Genomic DNA, 17,451 nt, shown 5'->3' on the forward strand with positions numbered 1-17,451 from the left:
TTAAGTTTCCCATGGAATTGCATGTTTCCCATGTAAGGTGTAAAAATGACAGCTTCTATCTAGTTAGTTTACTACAACGGAAAGAAAATAGGGGAAATACTGGGAAAAACTAGTAATTTAAGATCCCTCTTGCAGTGAAGATCAGAAGGGGGCTAAATATGGGGCATTTAATCACTAATCTTACAGCCATGCTAAGCAGGAAAGCAACAAAAACAGGCTGAAACTGAACACAGGAAGCTTTCAATTAACACCAGAAAGGACTTTTGCTGAATGGAACTTATTTGTGAGTTAACGACAGAGAATAATATTGGCTATAAGGAAGGGCATTGCTGGATAATAGTGCTCTATTACGTGTTTGTAGGGAGCCTCTATATTAATTTCACTTCTAGACAATTATGGAAAAGGAAAACAAATGCCTCAGCAGCTCTAGAGGTCTCTGGTGTGGAAGCAACTTGGTAAAGGCTCTGGTGTTATAATTTTATACTTATGGAATTTGTCATAAATTCCTGCAATTAGGAGGACTTGGATTTCTTTTCAGTCTCAATGCTAACTGATTTAACTGTGACAAAATAAAGAGCATTTCCATCTGTGTTATTAAGCTCTGGTTTCATTTATTGCAAATCACTTTGAGTGTTGCAAACAGAAGAGCAACTCAAATGTAAATTTATAATAATCATTACTGTGATCATGTTCAAGCAGCAATTGAGCTCCATAGGATCAAACCCTGAATTAAGGTGAAATAAATTCCAGCAGAGGGGAGAAGCTGTTGAAAAATTGTCCTCTCCTGAAAACAACTTCACGTATGGTTCCCCCACACAAACCCAACTCTCCCACTCAAATCAGGATGCACCAAGTCCTGTGCATTAGCATGGATCTTGCGTTTTGTGCCTTTTCTCAGTCTCTCTTTCAAACCTTTTACTTTTGCAGTAATTATGGAGCATTGTCTCCTGCAAAATATGCTAGCAGTACAGCATGTTCCACAACATTTAACTCGTTTTCCCTGCTGCCATTCTTGAGCTTCACGGCTTAATGATACAGAGTCAGTAGATCACAATATGACCCTGTTAATATTTTTAATGCCATTTTTACAAATTACACCATAATGCACCGATTACCAGGATGAAAGCAAAATCTCAGCTGCGTCTGTCTGGAGCCCAAATAAAAGAACGTTTGAACATCTGTTCATCCTACAAATGTCTTTAAAAGCTTTGATTTTCCTGTAATCATTTGGTTCCACCATTTCACTCATTTTCTGAATGTGTATCCAACAGCCTCAGGACAGTAGCCAGAGATCAGTGGTAATAGTACATTATAATCAAAGTTCCTGGGTGCACTTCTGTTTTCCTTTTAGAATTAACTAGAAGGGGAGGGCGGGGGAAGCAGTTATTAGCTTTCTGTCCTTTATAAGTAAGTTCATAGTGGCAGGCAAGGTGGAGGGACATACAGAATAACCCTCAGTCAGAGGTTTAATATAGAATTAGAATTTGAGAACATTAGGATATTTTTCAGGAGTCTTAGAACTCTTTCTATGGCGTGTGTGTGTGAGAAAGAAAGAGAGCTAAAAGACTTAAGTTCATCTAGATCAGCGGTTCTCAACCTATGGGTCTCAACCTATGGGTCTGGCCTTGCTAGCTAGGGATGATGGGAGTTGTAGTTCAACACCTGGGGACCCACAGGTTGAGAAAGGCTGATCTAGATGCTCTGCCCCTATTCCAGATGTTTGCACAATGGTGCAAAAAGTGGACTCTAAACATGGGCACAGGTACTCCCTTTTTTATTCGAATATATGTTCAAAGGCTAAGCCTTGGCTTCCAATGGTTTTCTAAAGGGCAAAGTCCCACAGTGGATTACAGACTATGGTTGCTTCCAGACAACCTGTTTCTTGGGCATTCAACCTAATTTGTTTGTGGGGAGAGATGAGGTGATGCCAGCTATTTATTGAGCATTCATTCTGATTTGTTTGTGAAGTTAGGCCATATTGCACCAAGCAAATTTTATCCCACACTTTCCAGTGCATTTTCCTGTCACTTTCCTTATCACAAAGCATCCAGTTTGGGGAGAAGCAGGTTTGTTGGGCAAGAGCTGCAAGTCAGCTCTGATTGCACAACCTGAATCTGCTTGTATGCGATTGAATCCCACCTGAAAATAGTGACCCTCTGGAAGCCGCCTACATCTCCTTGACAGGAAAAAAAGAATACAGAGAAATAGAATAAATGTTCAAGAGAGAGATGGTTGGCATTCATTGTCCTATAAATGGCAGCTTTGCTGAACCACAAACTATAGAATGGCAAGAGGAGAATCTATACAGTGGTACCTCGGGTTACAAACACCTTGGGTTACAAACACTTTGGGTTACAGACTCCGCTAACCCAGAAGTAATACCTTGAGTTAAGAACTTTGCCCCAGGATGAGAACAGAAATAGCGCGGCGGCAGCGGGAGGCTGCATTAGCTAAAGTGGTACCTCAGGTTAAGAACAGTTTCAGGTTAAGAACAGACCTCTGGAACGAATTAAGTTTGTAACCAGAGGTACTACTGTATTAACCATGATTGACTGTGTTTACATTCACAATCACTTCGGTTGCCTTGGGCAAGATAAAGCGACTAACAAATGTAATAAATAATGATAATGATAAGAATTCAGTCGAGCATGTTGTCCACACTTCTGAGCTCGTTTTGGTGTGATTGAGAATCTATGCAAAGCTTCATTCTACATGCTACATTCCGCACAGAAGTTGGGACTACACCACTTCAGAACTGCACATGGAAGAAAGATACTTAAAATCTGCCTGCATATTAAAAACTGATGGAGCAGAAAAAAATTCAAGTCTAGTCTTCTCCCTGACACAGTTTTCGACATGAACTCCTGACCTGGAATTAGCACTTCCTGTGAATCTATATCAAGCCACATCAAAAGAATGGGAATGTCTGGAAGGAGTCAAGGAGGTGGTTGTTTTTTTGGGGGGGAGGATCCATCTCTAACAGCCTATACTTCTCCCTATTTTTTTGTTCAGCTTTTGTTTTATCATGGGAAGGAGATAAAATAAGGGAAAGAGAATGATTGGCTGGTGAAGTTAGGAAACAAATCAGAACACACACACCCTAGTCTTAATGGGCTGTTTACTTGGTGTTTCATCTGCCAGGACCCTGTTTTGCATAAGACAATGTTGTGGGAAGGTTTGCTTTGATGAAACACCAGGGACCACTAGAGGCATTGCACAGAAAACTGATGCAGGGCACTGACAATGAGCGTAAGCTGAGTGTCAAGGGTTCAAATTCGGCTCATCCATTTATGTGTTAGAAATTTTACTTGTCTCTCCCCAAAAGGTTGATGCATAAAGTTCTTTGCTCGCCCACTTTATCCTCAGTTCAACAATGAGGTCAGTTAGACTGAGAGATGGGGGCTGGCTTCAGATTACCCTTTGGGCTTCATGGCTGTGTGGAAATTTGAACCTGGGTCTCGCTGATCCTAGTCCCAAATTGTAAGCTGCCTGGGTGGCTTCAAGCAAGCCATTATTGTCCCAGCCCTTTATATCTGTAAGATGCAGAAAAAGTAACAATTTTGCAATTGTTGAGATATGCAAGAAAAGTGCAATATAAATACTAGCTACTGTTATTATTAATGAAGACCATGTCATCAAAACATAAAATGGGGGAAAAGACCACAACCACCATGGATCCAGAGGGTTGAGATGGTACTATAACTGTGCATAAGAACTGCACACATCTGTGTTACTATACCGAGACCATCCACAGCAGCATATAGCAAGCATGCTATGAAGGACTCTGACAAGAAGAGAAAGTGCAATTTTTCCTCTACAAAGATAATTTTTTTCCCCTCAGTGGGTCTGGTAGCACAAGTCATACTAAGTAATAACTGAATTCGCCTGCCTAATTCCTCACGGATTATGCTGAAAGCATACCCCATAATCCTAAGGGATGTGCTAAAGCTTTGGCTGGGACTCACTCACTCAGCAGAAATCGCTCAAGATCACTCCACACAGCACTTTACTCAGTTTTGATTTAAAGGAGCACTGACCAAACTAGGTTAGACACCAAATGTGCCATGTTGCAAGGCTATTTAGTAGGAAATGTCCTCAATGTTTATTAGCATTTTTTTTCTTTTAGAGCTCATCACTACTGCCAAAAATACACCAGAATATGACAAAACAATTGTTTCCCTATTGGAAAGGATCTAAAAGTCAGTAGCAAAACCCCACTGTCCTAATTTTTCAGAAACATAATTGTTTCAGACGTTGTAAATGTATTTACTGCCAAACAAGTTCTATTGATTATTAAGGTCAGAATGCTTAGAATCAGCACTGTGGTGATTAGAAATAATAAAATGGCAAGCAATGGCAATATTAAGCCAGCAGATTTTGACACAAATCATTACGTTGTACTAAGCCTAAGCATATATAACTGAAATATTCTCTCTTACCTCCCTCCATTATCTCCCTGAGTTGAATTTCAGAATGTAAACTTGCCAGGACAGGGGCTGGGTCCTCTCGTATTTTGTAAAATGTCACACAACACATTTAAAGAGCTATATTAAACAACAACAGAAAAATAATTAATTTTCTGAGAAGCAATGGGTGCTTCCCCCCTTTTTTCTTTCTTTCTCTGCTGCCGTACTCCACATATGGTTCACTAACATCTCCCAAAAGAATCTACCAAAGAAATGTTGTCTGCCTACAGAGCATTATTTTGTTCCAGTACTAGCTCTTTTTTAAATTGTTTCCCCCACTCTTTAATATTCTATTGGCTTTTCTTTTCCCATAGCAATACAATCAATGAATAAAAACAATAGAATGATAAAGAAATATTCACAGTGGATGAGAGGTGTTCCAGTGCTAGTTCTAAATGTGCAGTCCCTTTAAAAGCTCACTCCCAAAAATCTTAACATAGTCAGAGTGGCAACTGACTTTCACAAGACTTGTCACACATCACTCGGAAATTGGTTATGCACATACTTCATCCAAAGCAAAATTGGCTCTGAACTTATAACAAACAACAACTATAACAACAACGACAACAACGTAAGAACACATTGGCTTGGAACAAATTTGGCCTAAGAAATTTACTGAACTTTCTTACAGCTACAGCACTGACACTACATTGACCTGGCAATCCCAATTTGTGACTGAAATTTCAGTATGTTTCATTCACTCTCCACATCACCATCAGGATGACCTATCCCTCCCCTGTTGCCAACATACATAGAGGCAGTGCTTTTGCTTTTTTTTCTGGGTGGACGTAGGGGTACGCATACCCCTAAACATTTTGTGAATCTTTGGACTTTTGCACATTTACTGTATTTATTTTTCTTGAGTCAAAATGAGAGTACCCCTAAACATTTTTTTAGAAAGAAAAAAACACTGCATAGCGGTCACACAAAATGTGGGTTTTGTGTCCTATGCTCAAGATTCTGTCTAAATACTTAGGGAGAAAGAGGAGGATGTGGAACCAAATGACTGAGTTAAAAACCTCAAAAGTACAATTTATTCTCTTTATATTTAAATAAAACAACTGCTCACCTCAAGCCACTTAAAATATTTATTCTCGCAATTTGACACTTTGGTAATCACAATTAAGTTGCTTTTGGGGACATGAGCAGCATTCATATTCGGCAAAACTTCTTAAGAGTAGCTCAGAGTTGCTTATTTTCTCAGCTTTCCTAGGAAAACATTAACCAGCAGATTCAGAAAGCTTGTGTAGAAGTATTATACCAAAGCATTAAACAGAAAAGGTTAACAACGTATACCATGAAATTATGTACATCCCTGAGGATGTTCTGACACTGAAGCCAGTTATAAATGGTACTCAAGATACAAACCTCATTTACAAAATAATCCCTGCCTTACAAACAGCGCATTTGGATTATTAAACATAAAAGAATTTAAACATCCAATTTACAATCCAACATGCACAGTGTTTACACTTTGCCTTTCCATCAAGTCAGGGTGGTGAAATTTCACTTATGGGTTCAATTTACAGACAATCACAAAGCATCAGAAAGTTCAAATTAATATATAAAATACAAATGATACAGAAGTATTTGCATTAGCTGTGAATTAATAGTTTCAACAGGTGCCATCTACCTGCAGCACAGCAGATTGGAACAGCAAAGCCAGAAATATCTAAAGCATCTGTAAGGCCAATAAGAATGGTCTAGAGTCCATGGGAAATGCTTTTTGGTGTTCAGCCTTTAAAGGACACCTCAAATGTTTCTCAAGACTGAATCATTTTCTTCTGTGCATCAAAGACGTATCTTTTAAAGAGAAGAGTGATATGAACAGGCTGGACTGAGTCAACCTTGCTGCTTTCATCCTCTTTTCCTGTATCTCCCTTCCCTGCCTTGGGCTTCTTCTTAGAGGTGGCAGTCAGAAGTGCCTTTGTTTCTGGCCTCACCCCATCTGAAAAGAATAAAGATACGTATTTTAAAAAGGAAAAACCTCTGGGCAAACATTTCAAAATTATTAATGTCAATCTCAAAGTAGTTTGAACGTGAGATCATCCCCGCAGGATTCCAAAGTAGGAACAGCAGTCCAGTAAATCTGGGAGAACTGGCAATTCTATCACCTCATTTCAGATCTTCATTGACTAACAGAATAAATAAATAAATCTCCTCAAAACAGGTCAGCAATGTTGCACATAAAGGTCCATTTATACACTCTAGCCTCTTTCAGAATCACTGTCTTCGCCATCTGAAGGCCTAAAGCTCACAAACAGCAGATGAGGTGGCAAATCTGTGTTGGGGATGTGATAAAACAAAACTCCTGTTTCCAAATACAAACAAATAAACAAGTCTGGGATGTCAGAGACAAAGCCTAGGCTTCTATCTAAAACACTAGTTTTCCAAGTGTACAAATGTCTTTGGTGAGAGATTACTCCATCAAGTGAGCAGTTTGAAGTGGCAGCATTAGATCTCCTAATATTTTAAAGACAAACAGTTCCATATTTTAATACATTTGATGAAAAGTGAAAGAAAGAAAACTAATACAATTGCCTGCTTCCATTTTAGACTACTGCAGGAAATGGGTACACGGTCAAAATTGGTATACGAGTTATAATTCAGCAAGAAAATACAGTTGCCACCATTTGCCCATAATCACACATGAGAGGGTGAATTTATAACTGTGATTTTGTATATGCCAAAGTGTATCACTACATAATCCAGAGTTTTTCCAGAAACACAATATGAATTATTATGCTTGTCGTTTTTATACTCTCATTTTAAAGGGAAGAATGTATTTTGTAAGTTTAAACACTTTGCTGGTAAGTGTTCAGATATTATGAGTAGGAACACAAATACCTGCCCTTCTGAAGTCTTTATTTTAACTTGTCACATTGGAGACTTTTAAAGAGATATACAGGTAGTCTCATTGTAATCAAAGCAGCAGAGCAAGAGAGAATAAGTGGTGTCCAGGGCCTGGCCTTGAGTCCGAGGTCTTTTATTTCTTGAAGTGGGATAAGAGAACTCTCCTTACAAGCATATTCAGTGCCACCCAGCTGAATATTCCGAAAACGTAGTTCTTGGGCAATGAGCCAATTTCAGCTCAGGTATTTCTAACCTGCAGTGTCACATAACCTTATCTCAAACACTTAATCAGCTTCTCTCCCCTCATACTGAAATTCAGAGACAGATTCTCATATCGTGGCTCGACAAAAAGATTGAGATGCTTATGATTTACTGGAGACAGGACGTCTACAAGCACAGGTGATCTGTTCCACTGCAGACAAACTAAATGGCCATTCACAGCTGATTGTGGCGATTCAACACCGGAAATATTTTTTGTTTCTTTCTTTCATACTTGTCAGGCAGATATATCCACCATGTGGCAGGTGCAGGATGCTGCAGCGGCCTAAAGGAAGGCAGAAGCTACAGTAGTAAGGCTAGAAGTCCATTAACTTTCTCTTTTCAGTACTTATGACCATTTTTTTTCCAGACATGGCATGGCAGAAAGCTGCCTCGTGGATTACCTGACTGAAACATAGTCATGTGAACACAATGTCTCACCTGTTAGTATTAATTTATAAATCCTGAAGCAGTTGTTAAGTTATGTGGAAACATGACTGGAAAGCTTTGAGGGCTACTCAGCATTGCTTTTTTAAAAAATGTATTCACCTGAATGCTGTCCCAAGCTCCTTTGAGGAGAAACAGGATGAACAACAATATCTAAAACTTAAGTTTAAATGTACTAACCACATATCATCTGGATTCATTCACTAGGGAGCTGTGATTGCCAGTGCCGCCTTGTTGAGCCTACAATCAGTATGGAACTGTAAGATAGCAAGCATGGTCTGGAAAAGTACCTCTTTTAAAAAATTATTTAAAAGTGTGTATCCACAGAGGTGTGCCATCTACATTAAGTAGAAATACTGGTGTAAAACTGATGCATACTGAACAATAGTTTATGATGAGAAATGTCCGGAGCTGTCCTGTTGTACAATACTTTGAAAAATATTTATATACTGCTTTGCCAGGAACTCAAAATAAATTATAGCAATGAAAAAGACACAGTTAAACCAACAACATAAAGAAAGCTCACTAATCAAACTTAGACCACCACAGAAGACTTTAATCAACTTAAAAATAAAAATCTTACAGAAAGTTCTTCTTCCTCTCCTCCCCAGCTCTGTTGAGAAACAAGCCAGGGTCTTGCTTGTCACCATATCCAAACATGTGTTTATGATTTGTCTAATTGGACATGAACAAACCATGAGCTTGGACTCAAATATCCCAATAAACTGGACTTTGGCTTCCTTCCTGACAGCATGGCAGAATGGGGTAGAAACAGAATGGACTTATTTCAGCTGTGTGTTAAACCATAGTTTGTTTGTTTTAAATTATGGTTTAATCTGGCATGCAAACCAGACTTTAATCCCTGCTGGAAAGTAGTCCTAGAGGCATGGAATGGCGATTTTAAAAGTCCTACTGTGGTTAAGCTGCAAAAATAGCAGAGGCAACAAAGCCTGTTGACTCCAATAAGCTCATATGCTCAAGACAGGCCTTAAGGCACCAAAGCCCCAGGCTATGTGAATCAGATAGTAAAGTAGAGTCGGAGTCTATGGCCTTGATTCTGCATGCTAGTGGAAGAAAGTGCAAGAGCTCTCACCAGCGAAACAGGGCTCCCCCCCACCCTTCTCCTCCATCTCCCCTATTTCTGCTCTGGAGGGTCAGGAGAAATGCTTGCGCTGACAGAACAATAAAAAGAGCTTAACACTGAATTCCTCCCTATGAAACAGATGCAGGACAGGAGGGATAAAAATCTAAACATCCAGTCAACTTTGTTTTACATGAGGAAGAGTGAGCAGAGCAGAAGTGCACAAGGCGGAAGGAAGATATCTATTTATTTTTAAAATTTCTATACCGCTTTATATTTTTAATAAAAACTTCAAAACGGTGTACAGCCTATTAAATCAATAAAACAATAGCCAGGCAATGTTTCTCTGGCCTCATGAGGAGCCTTTTCAGTAGGGCTAGGTGAGTGTGGGCCCCACCCCCTGGGCCAGGTGGAAAGGGCCTTGTAGGGAGCAGCCTCCACGCCTCACAGTCTAGTAAAGTAAGCTTCACAAATGTGCTCCACACCATATTATGGAGAAACAAGGTATGTGTGGTGGTGGTGGTGATGTTGGGGGTATGTGGGGAAAGAGCACTCCATAGTAAGCTTCCACACCTATTCAGGTAGGCAATTACCTCCAAGGCATTTTAAAGAAGGGAGGTGGAAGAAATAGGGTAGCTCGCGAGAGAAAGTGAAATCACAGGCTTCCAGCCAAAAGCCGCTCAGGTATTACTGCTAGGTATCTAAATTACTTAATCAGATTCCATGACCCTTATTCTGCAAACAGATTAGGTGGCTGCTGGCATCATACCCTGACAAATGGCATGTGGTAGTTTCCCCCCCACTCTGGTGCCAGGAGGTCTATGGGCTGAAGAGGCTCTGTGACACCGAGCAGCACAAAGAGGGAAAGCTCAAGCAGACAGGCGGGGAGGTACAATCTAGGTTTCATCTACCTTGCTGGATTTCTCACATTACACACAATGCATACTTTACATTTTACAAGACCAAGGAAATGAAGGAAAATATATCCTTCACCGAAGAAGACATCAGCCCCTTAATAGCTGAAATGACGGATATTTTTAGATTGAGGTCTAGTTTAACTTACTTACATTAAGGGTCTAATCTCTTCTGAACAATGACTATGTAAGCTTGAATACATAGTGAGAAATCTGTTCCATTAATTAAGTGCTGCCTGTACTACTCAGATTTGTAGCAAATGTTAATAGATTTCTCTCCCTTCCTCTCTTGGACAATTACTTTATTTTGCCAACTTGCTAATGGCTTAAATTGAAAAGGTCCATGTGAGAAAGAAAGAAAAAAAGAAAGAAAGAAAGAGAATTTAGCTGCAAAGTTCTACCAGGCAACTAGCCCACATTGCTCAGAAATATCTACATATACTAATATTATTAATGGGCATGGTAGATAGCAGGAAGCTTAGCAAATTCTTCCCCACCCATTTTGCCTCAAAATGCATAAGGTGATTTCGGTTCTATTGGCATATATATTATTATACAGCAGACTAACCTGTACAGTGTTAGCAATATAAACACCATAGCTCTTAACCTATCACCACACTTGAGTAGCTTCTGCTTGCTTATGCTTCACTGCTTTCCCTCAAGGTGGTGGTGCCTAAGCTTTGCACCAACATGAAACCACATCACAGCTCTGAGCTGCAGGTTGTAACAGCAGACACACAACTCCCGCATCACGTCCTTGTGTGCTCCTTTCTAGGAGTAATTCTTATGCCCTCTACAGCACATCACTCACAATTTGTAATGCTCCTCTTGATTCCTGCCATGTTGAAAAAAGAGAGGCAAACATGGCCGGCTCCTTTGTGGCAAATGCCATTTTTGCTCTGAAGGTGGGAGGAAGGAGCCACCCTACTCCTAGGATCCTGGTTAGTATCTATTTCACAGCCTATTAAGGTGTTATCTTTGCAGCTTTAAATGTGAAATAGAAACCCTGTGGTGCTGGAGGAATTCTAAGCTAGGGCAGGCAATGCCAAAGTGGGGTCCCACAGATACGGCTAGACTCCAACTACCATCAGCTTCAGCCAGTGGTCAGGAGCGATGGGAGCCATAGTCTGTACCATATGGAGGGCACCAAGTTGGCTATTCATGATACAGGGGGAGAAGTTTCATCACTGCTGTTCAAGTTGCACAACACCTTCCTAAAATACAGCTTTGGTTCCTTTTTAACTCTTTTCTGAAAATAAATTGTAGCCCAGATTTTTATAATTGCAATGCAAATTTTCATCTTCAGCACGAGTGTGCAACTGAATATAAACATATGCAACCAGAGTAATTTGGTATTCAAATTACACACAACAAAACATAGGCTTTTATTTCTTCAGGGAATCAACTGCAAAAAAATGGCAGAGGTTGTTTTTAATAATTCTTCTCTTCCATCATCTAGCGCTTGATATTTTGTATCTCCCTAATCAGGACTAGCCAGAAGAACCCAAGGGCTACTAAAACTGGGCCTCTAAATTCCCTTGATGCGTTACTGGACGGGGTCGTTTTGTCCCTAATTCAGCATCTGCCTACGAGGGTCATATATATGCTTTGCCTAGGCAAAACAGTTTTATTACCTCCAAACCTTCTCATGGTAATGTTCTGTATTCATGAATTAACTAGACAATGCTGAAAAGGGGGAGAAGTTGAACCCCACTTTTCTGCTGTCATAAAGAACTGGAAAATTGTTATTTCCATTCACTGAACAAACCCTGAAAGGGTATTATCAGAGGTCAGTGGCTCCCATATGTAGGTTAACATTTATTCTGTTCCACCCATTAGGATGTAATTTTTATTTGGAGACTATGCACCATTTGATTCTCTTTCTGCAGACAGCATTCATTATATCTCTCATTACTTCACTTTATACATAAAAAAACTTTTCTCCACTTCCATCCTTCTTAAGCTTCAGGGGCCTGAATCACACAACACAGTAAGCCAAACGTTGGCTTACTTCAGAACAAAAATTATTAGGGAGCAGCAAAGTGGCTGCAAACTCCTATCCAGGAGCCCCCATGTTTGCATGGATCCAGCAAGCCATAGTTTGGCTTGTTATGCCATGCCAACCAGGCTATTGAGATAAAATACTGGTCCTCTTTTTACCCATCGTTCAAGAGGTTGAGAATATACTCAGGATATACTCCCTCCCTTGCAGCATTTCTCATCACTTTTAATCATATCTGAGGAATCCATAGTGAACCTTCACCAAGATTTGAAACCAGGATATGCATTAAATGCATTAAGGTGGCTGAGGGGTAATTCATTCTGGAGAGAAGGGGGAGTGCATTACATTGCGACCCCAGTCCCAATCGCTCAGCTGTGCTTAAAAAAAAGGCAGGACTGCCCAACTTGTGACCCATTCCCCTCCAAGACAAATGCAACATACAAGGTATGTATTATGATGACTTGTCAAGTGCTCGACAACCTCTGTTTCAGGGATTCTAGACAGGCAGCAGAAACTGGAGGTTTAATGAGCCCCTGGCAAGCTGCAAGACATGGCTGATTAGCTGTGCTCAGCTTGGCAGGTCACAAATTGTGCAGGCCTTGTGAAGACAGTTTCCATCTGAATCAACCCATTGTGGGCTGGGGAATGAGGGATGGGGAGGGAGGAGGGAGGAGTTAGAATATCCACCCTGAAATGAAACTCCTTCCCATTCATTGGATAGAAAGGCTGTTCATTAATATCTGATTTCAACTCATCAGTATCTGCAGTGTTTTATCCATGTTTTCCAGCTTCATTTTACCAATTTCCTAAGACAACCTCTCTCCTTCCATCCTAACACTGGTTTCCCTACAGCAGGCTTCCTCAACCTCAGCCCTCCAGCTGAGTTTGGCCTACAACTCCCATGATCCCTAGCTAGCAGGACCAGTGGTCAGGGATGATGGGAACTGTAGTCTCAAAACATCTGGAGGCCCGAGGTTGAGGAAGCCTGCCCGACAGCTTCCTGGGATGCCATACATGTTTCCTAAACTGACCATGACTCCTTATGAAGTCCTATCTTTCACCTCTCTTTATATGGTGCTTTATATCAGCCAAGCTTTTAAAGGAAAGGATGGCTCCCTCCCCTTTTAAAGGTTGAACAAACAAAAAACGCTGAGTTTGTGGAAAAATTGTAGAAAGTTGACCTCTACTTAGTGGGAGGAGAAGACAATCCAATATCTTTTCTGTGCCTGCCTAGGTTGAGAAGGGGATAACAGCCAAGCCACTAGCTAATCAGAATATTGTGAACAGGTGCCATAATATATGTAAGGACTGAGCTTTTGCAGAGAGAGAGAGAGAGAGAGGGAGGGAGGGAGGGAGGGAGGGAGGGAGAGAGAGGATAAATTTATACAGCTGAGCTCCAAACCCACAAAGAGAAGTCTGTGCACTGACCGTATTAAGTATCAGAAAATGAAAAGTGCCAGTTTCTAATGTGATGACAGTTGCACTCAAACACAGATTCAAACTACCCATCAAGAGCCCCATTTCAAGAGCCCCTTTTATGTCAAATGATCTCCAAGCAAATAGGTTGAAAAACTCAATGAACGCTGTTAGCGTTGGTATATCACAAATATTTCAGCATCAGCATACAGTGTATACTGGATTGTAGACACCTACAGCATGGAGAGATACAAGGTGCATACTCAGTACACAAAAATTCAAAGGGAGGGAACTGACACCCATGTAATACCAGTGGAAATGTCATGTTTTAAATGCCTCTCTTGAAAGCCCTATGCACAACTGCAATCATACACAAAAAAAACACTAGATCCAGCACTTCTGGTTCATCAAGGAATCACAGAACCAGTCCAAAGATAGTTTGCTCTCCTTTTCTCTTAAAATAACCTGTCTTAGGGTAAGTCTCAGCTACTATTTGCCTGCTCGACTTGAAAATATCCACAAGAGGAGATTCTACAACCTTATAGTCAGATTATTAAACTGATCATTAGCCATGCTTCCTTCATATCTAGTTTGGAAAGTTAGTACAAAATGGATGATGTCCTGGTTCAGGCACAACTAATCCCAGTGATATTCAAACTCAGGGAATAGTAGTCTGTCGAAATTACATTTAATGAGAGCAAGCCAACTTCAAATTGTGGTTTCAGATCCTGGCTTGTTCTCACTTATAGTAATTTAAACAAACCACATTTCCCTTCGTTTGGACACCACAGGAACTATGTTTGGTTTAAAACCAGAAGTGGGTGTTTTCAGGCTCCTCTGGTGCGTGAAAGGGGAAGAGGAGGGGAAGAGGAGCATGTGGGTCACTCATACAGTGGGAAACCATGGTTGACTGTTACACCTGAATCAGACCAATGTGTGGCTAATCTACACAGGCACACCACAGTATTTAGTTATGTGTATATCCCTGCAGCTGGAAGCCATTCTATTGTTTCTGAGGGCTACTTCACAACAGCAGTAATATTTAACACCATCAACACTGTGCTAGGGGCCGTGCAACATACAATTGACATGATGCCTATTCAGACAGCCCTGTCTCCCTGCCCTTAGTTATATCAATAGCAGTAAGAGAAACAGGCTTATCATAATCCCTACACAGTCCCTGCAGTCTTGCAGAGACAGGACTTAGGCCTTCATATCACACCATGGTAATCGGCCGAACAGCAGAGCCCTCTTTACGCTAACTGCTTAGCACCACTTTGCATTGGGGCTATTGTCGCCGTAATGTGCCCATTGCTCTCTCTAGTTTAGACATGCTCACCAGTGTCAGGAAACTCTAAAGCCTATTCTTGATTTACTGCCAGCATCTACACAAGGCATTATCTGACTCCTTTCTGGAATTCAGAGTCATGTTACTTATTGGAGGTTCGCGAGGAATGTTGCCATCCCTCACTATTGTAAGTGGGATGCCCAATTAACTTCCTTTGTACACTCTGGCTGGAAGAACTCTGCCAACAGCAGCTTCTTGCTTCCCATCTGCATTCATATGTGACAGGAAACTGACTGAGGAGCATAAAACTCATTAATAAAACAATTTTGATACTGGAAGTAATAATTATGGGAGGCAAAGGCACTGCTTTCAAATGGGAGAAAAAAAGACTTTCATGCCTCTTTCTCCCTCTCTCTCTCCCTAAGGGAGAGAGAAAACTGAACAAATCCAAAAAGAAGGGTTAGAAAGAGTCCTTATTTACAATGGATTATTCACAGCCATTTTTCACAGTTACAGGATTTCCTTAAAATGAACCCTAACAACCTTAACCCTCTGTCCAGTCAGGAACGAGTAAGTCAGCCCTATAGGAGCTGATTAAATTGAGAATTGGAATCCTTGCAACCTTAGGTTGGAAGTTTCCTCCTATACCCCAGAAAGGGGTCAGGTGGGGAAAGTGTAGTCAAGTGGCTGAAAACTCCTACCTGTAATTGCAACAAGAGGGAAAGGAGAATCATGTAGTACTGCTATCTGAACATAGCAACACAAATAACTCAGCATCACCTTAGATGTTTAGAAGCCTCAGCCAGTTTTAGCACCAACATTTACAATGCTGCATACGGACCTCATTTGAATGCTGCAAATATTCTGAAGAACTGAAAATTTCAATTGATATTCTATTCTGATTCAAATAGGCTCAATTCAGATGTCATATTTCACAATCTCTAAACCCAATTCAGTTTTTATACCCCTGCCCATCCATGAATGAGGAAGGTCCAAGCATATAATGCAATATTTTTATCTTCCCTGAAGAATTTCCAAAGTCATTCTAAGAAAGGCGTTGCTCTCCCAGAATCAGGATTTAGCCTGAGCTTCTCCTGAACAGAGGAGAGTGATTTTTTTCCATCTGCCTTCTTGTTAAGATTATGAATACGGATAAAAATGGGAGCTACTACTATCATTCCCAGCCTGAGAAATTCAGTGTGTGTGTGTGTGTGTGTACACACACTACTGCTCTATGTATACAAACGATGTATCTGGACCCTGCTATTCACATGAAACCTACTTCTAATGACTTGATATCTTTTTACCTCAGATTCATGTCCTCTTTTTTCCAGAGTATGCAAAACATTTTAGTTATGGAGATAAATCACAAATAAGAAGTTGTTATTATACATATAAGACTATCCCAAGAACTGAATTTGGGGCATTTATACATAGCAGTTGCTAGACTGAGGGGAAATTCTCATACGAGAACTTTTGGTTCAAAGTGTGTGCGGGGGGGGGGGTGTTCCTTGAAACCACCACTATCAGGTCTTACTCTGGCAAATCACTGCCATTTCTCCCAGGATTTCTCCCTAAAATGAGGGCAAGAAGTACTGTCTTCACTCTGCTTGTGTTCAAGTGATGCACCCATGAAGAGTGGGGGTAACGGTGAGGTGGGGGTTTGCGAACCACCAGGTGACCAGTGGGGTGGGAAGATCATGTTCAAAATAAGTTTCTCATTGAGAAAAGCACAGGCCCTGACTAGATATATGTAAAATTAGCAGAGCAGAGTTTTAAACAGGGCACAGTGGTTGAACTGAGATTTATAGTTGAAATTCGGCATCAAGGGTACATTTACTTTCATTTTGATTGTTCAAGGACAATATAATATTGAATTGTCTTCTACACCTTGCCTGGCACTTTGAAAACAAGCACACCAGCTGATCCTGGCTTCATTCTTGAAACACAGCATGTTGTCCAGAAAGTGCCCACCAACATTATTTCTGATGAATCAGCTAGGCTGCTTTTCACATCCTCCTTGTCCCCTTTTGAATAGGTGTGGTGCGGGAGACGGTCAAGTTGGGGCTCATTCTTGAACTGCAACATGCCATCCTGAATGTGCACATTGGCTTTATTCCAAATATCATTTAAACTTGAAATACAGAATTGTGCCCTGATTATGCATACCAGCTCTCATTCCAGTAGCTCAACATTCAACAGGATTATCACATTACAAACAACCTGACAAATGGAATACTGAACGGGCAGTAATTGAACCAAAGGAATCATCTGGCTTTGACAAATATGACAGTGTATGCCGACAACAAAAACAACGAGAAGTAAAAGAAGTATACGACTTTTGGGTGAGTTTATGAAAGCAACATTTGAAAATGGTAGCATATAAGAAGGTGCAAAGGGCTGCTGGAAGAGAAATCAAGGGTTGCATTCAACTAATACTTGCTCAGAGTTCACCAGTTGGCAATAATGGCCATGACTAAAGTAGGTCCATGAATTTTGATAAGTCTACTTTGTATTCAAGTTAGCTGAGTACAACCCCAATAATTATTTGCCTCTGTAACAACAACAACAACAACAACAACAACAACAACAACATTATTTTTTAAACAACAACAACAACAACAACATTATTTTTTAAATTTATACCCTACCCACCTGGTTGGGTTTCCCCAGCTACTCTGGGCAGTTCCCAACAGAATATTAATAATAAAAAAGCAACATCAAAC

General features: G+C 40.5%; 1 protein-coding gene across 3 annotated transcripts in view; it reads right to left on the reverse strand.

Annotated features, from left to right (window-relative positions):
- Window positions 1-5,536: 5,536 nt before the first annotated feature.
- EEFSEC (eukaryotic elongation factor, selenocysteine-tRNA specific) overlaps window positions 5,537-17,451 on the reverse strand; it is a 154,037-nt gene continuing 142,122 nt past the window's right edge. For 2 of the 3 annotated variants that reach the window (XM_083489337.1, XM_083489340.1), the window contains one exon: window positions 5,537-6,414. In XM_083489337.1, coding sequence (XP_083345463.1) covers window positions 6,230-6,414 — 185 coding nt within the window. In that variant the 3' untranslated portion in view covers window positions 5,537-6,229. Of the gene's footprint in view, window positions 6,415-8,204; window positions 8,265-17,451 lie in introns of all 3 variants that reach the window. The other variant, XM_083489338.1, reaches the window with a different exon arrangement.

Source organism: Podarcis liolepis (genome assembly GCF_965112155.1).
Source record: "Podarcis liolepis genome assembly, chromosome: 2".
NCBI lineage: Eukaryota > Metazoa > Chordata > Lepidosauria > Squamata > Lacertidae > Podarcis > Podarcis liolepis.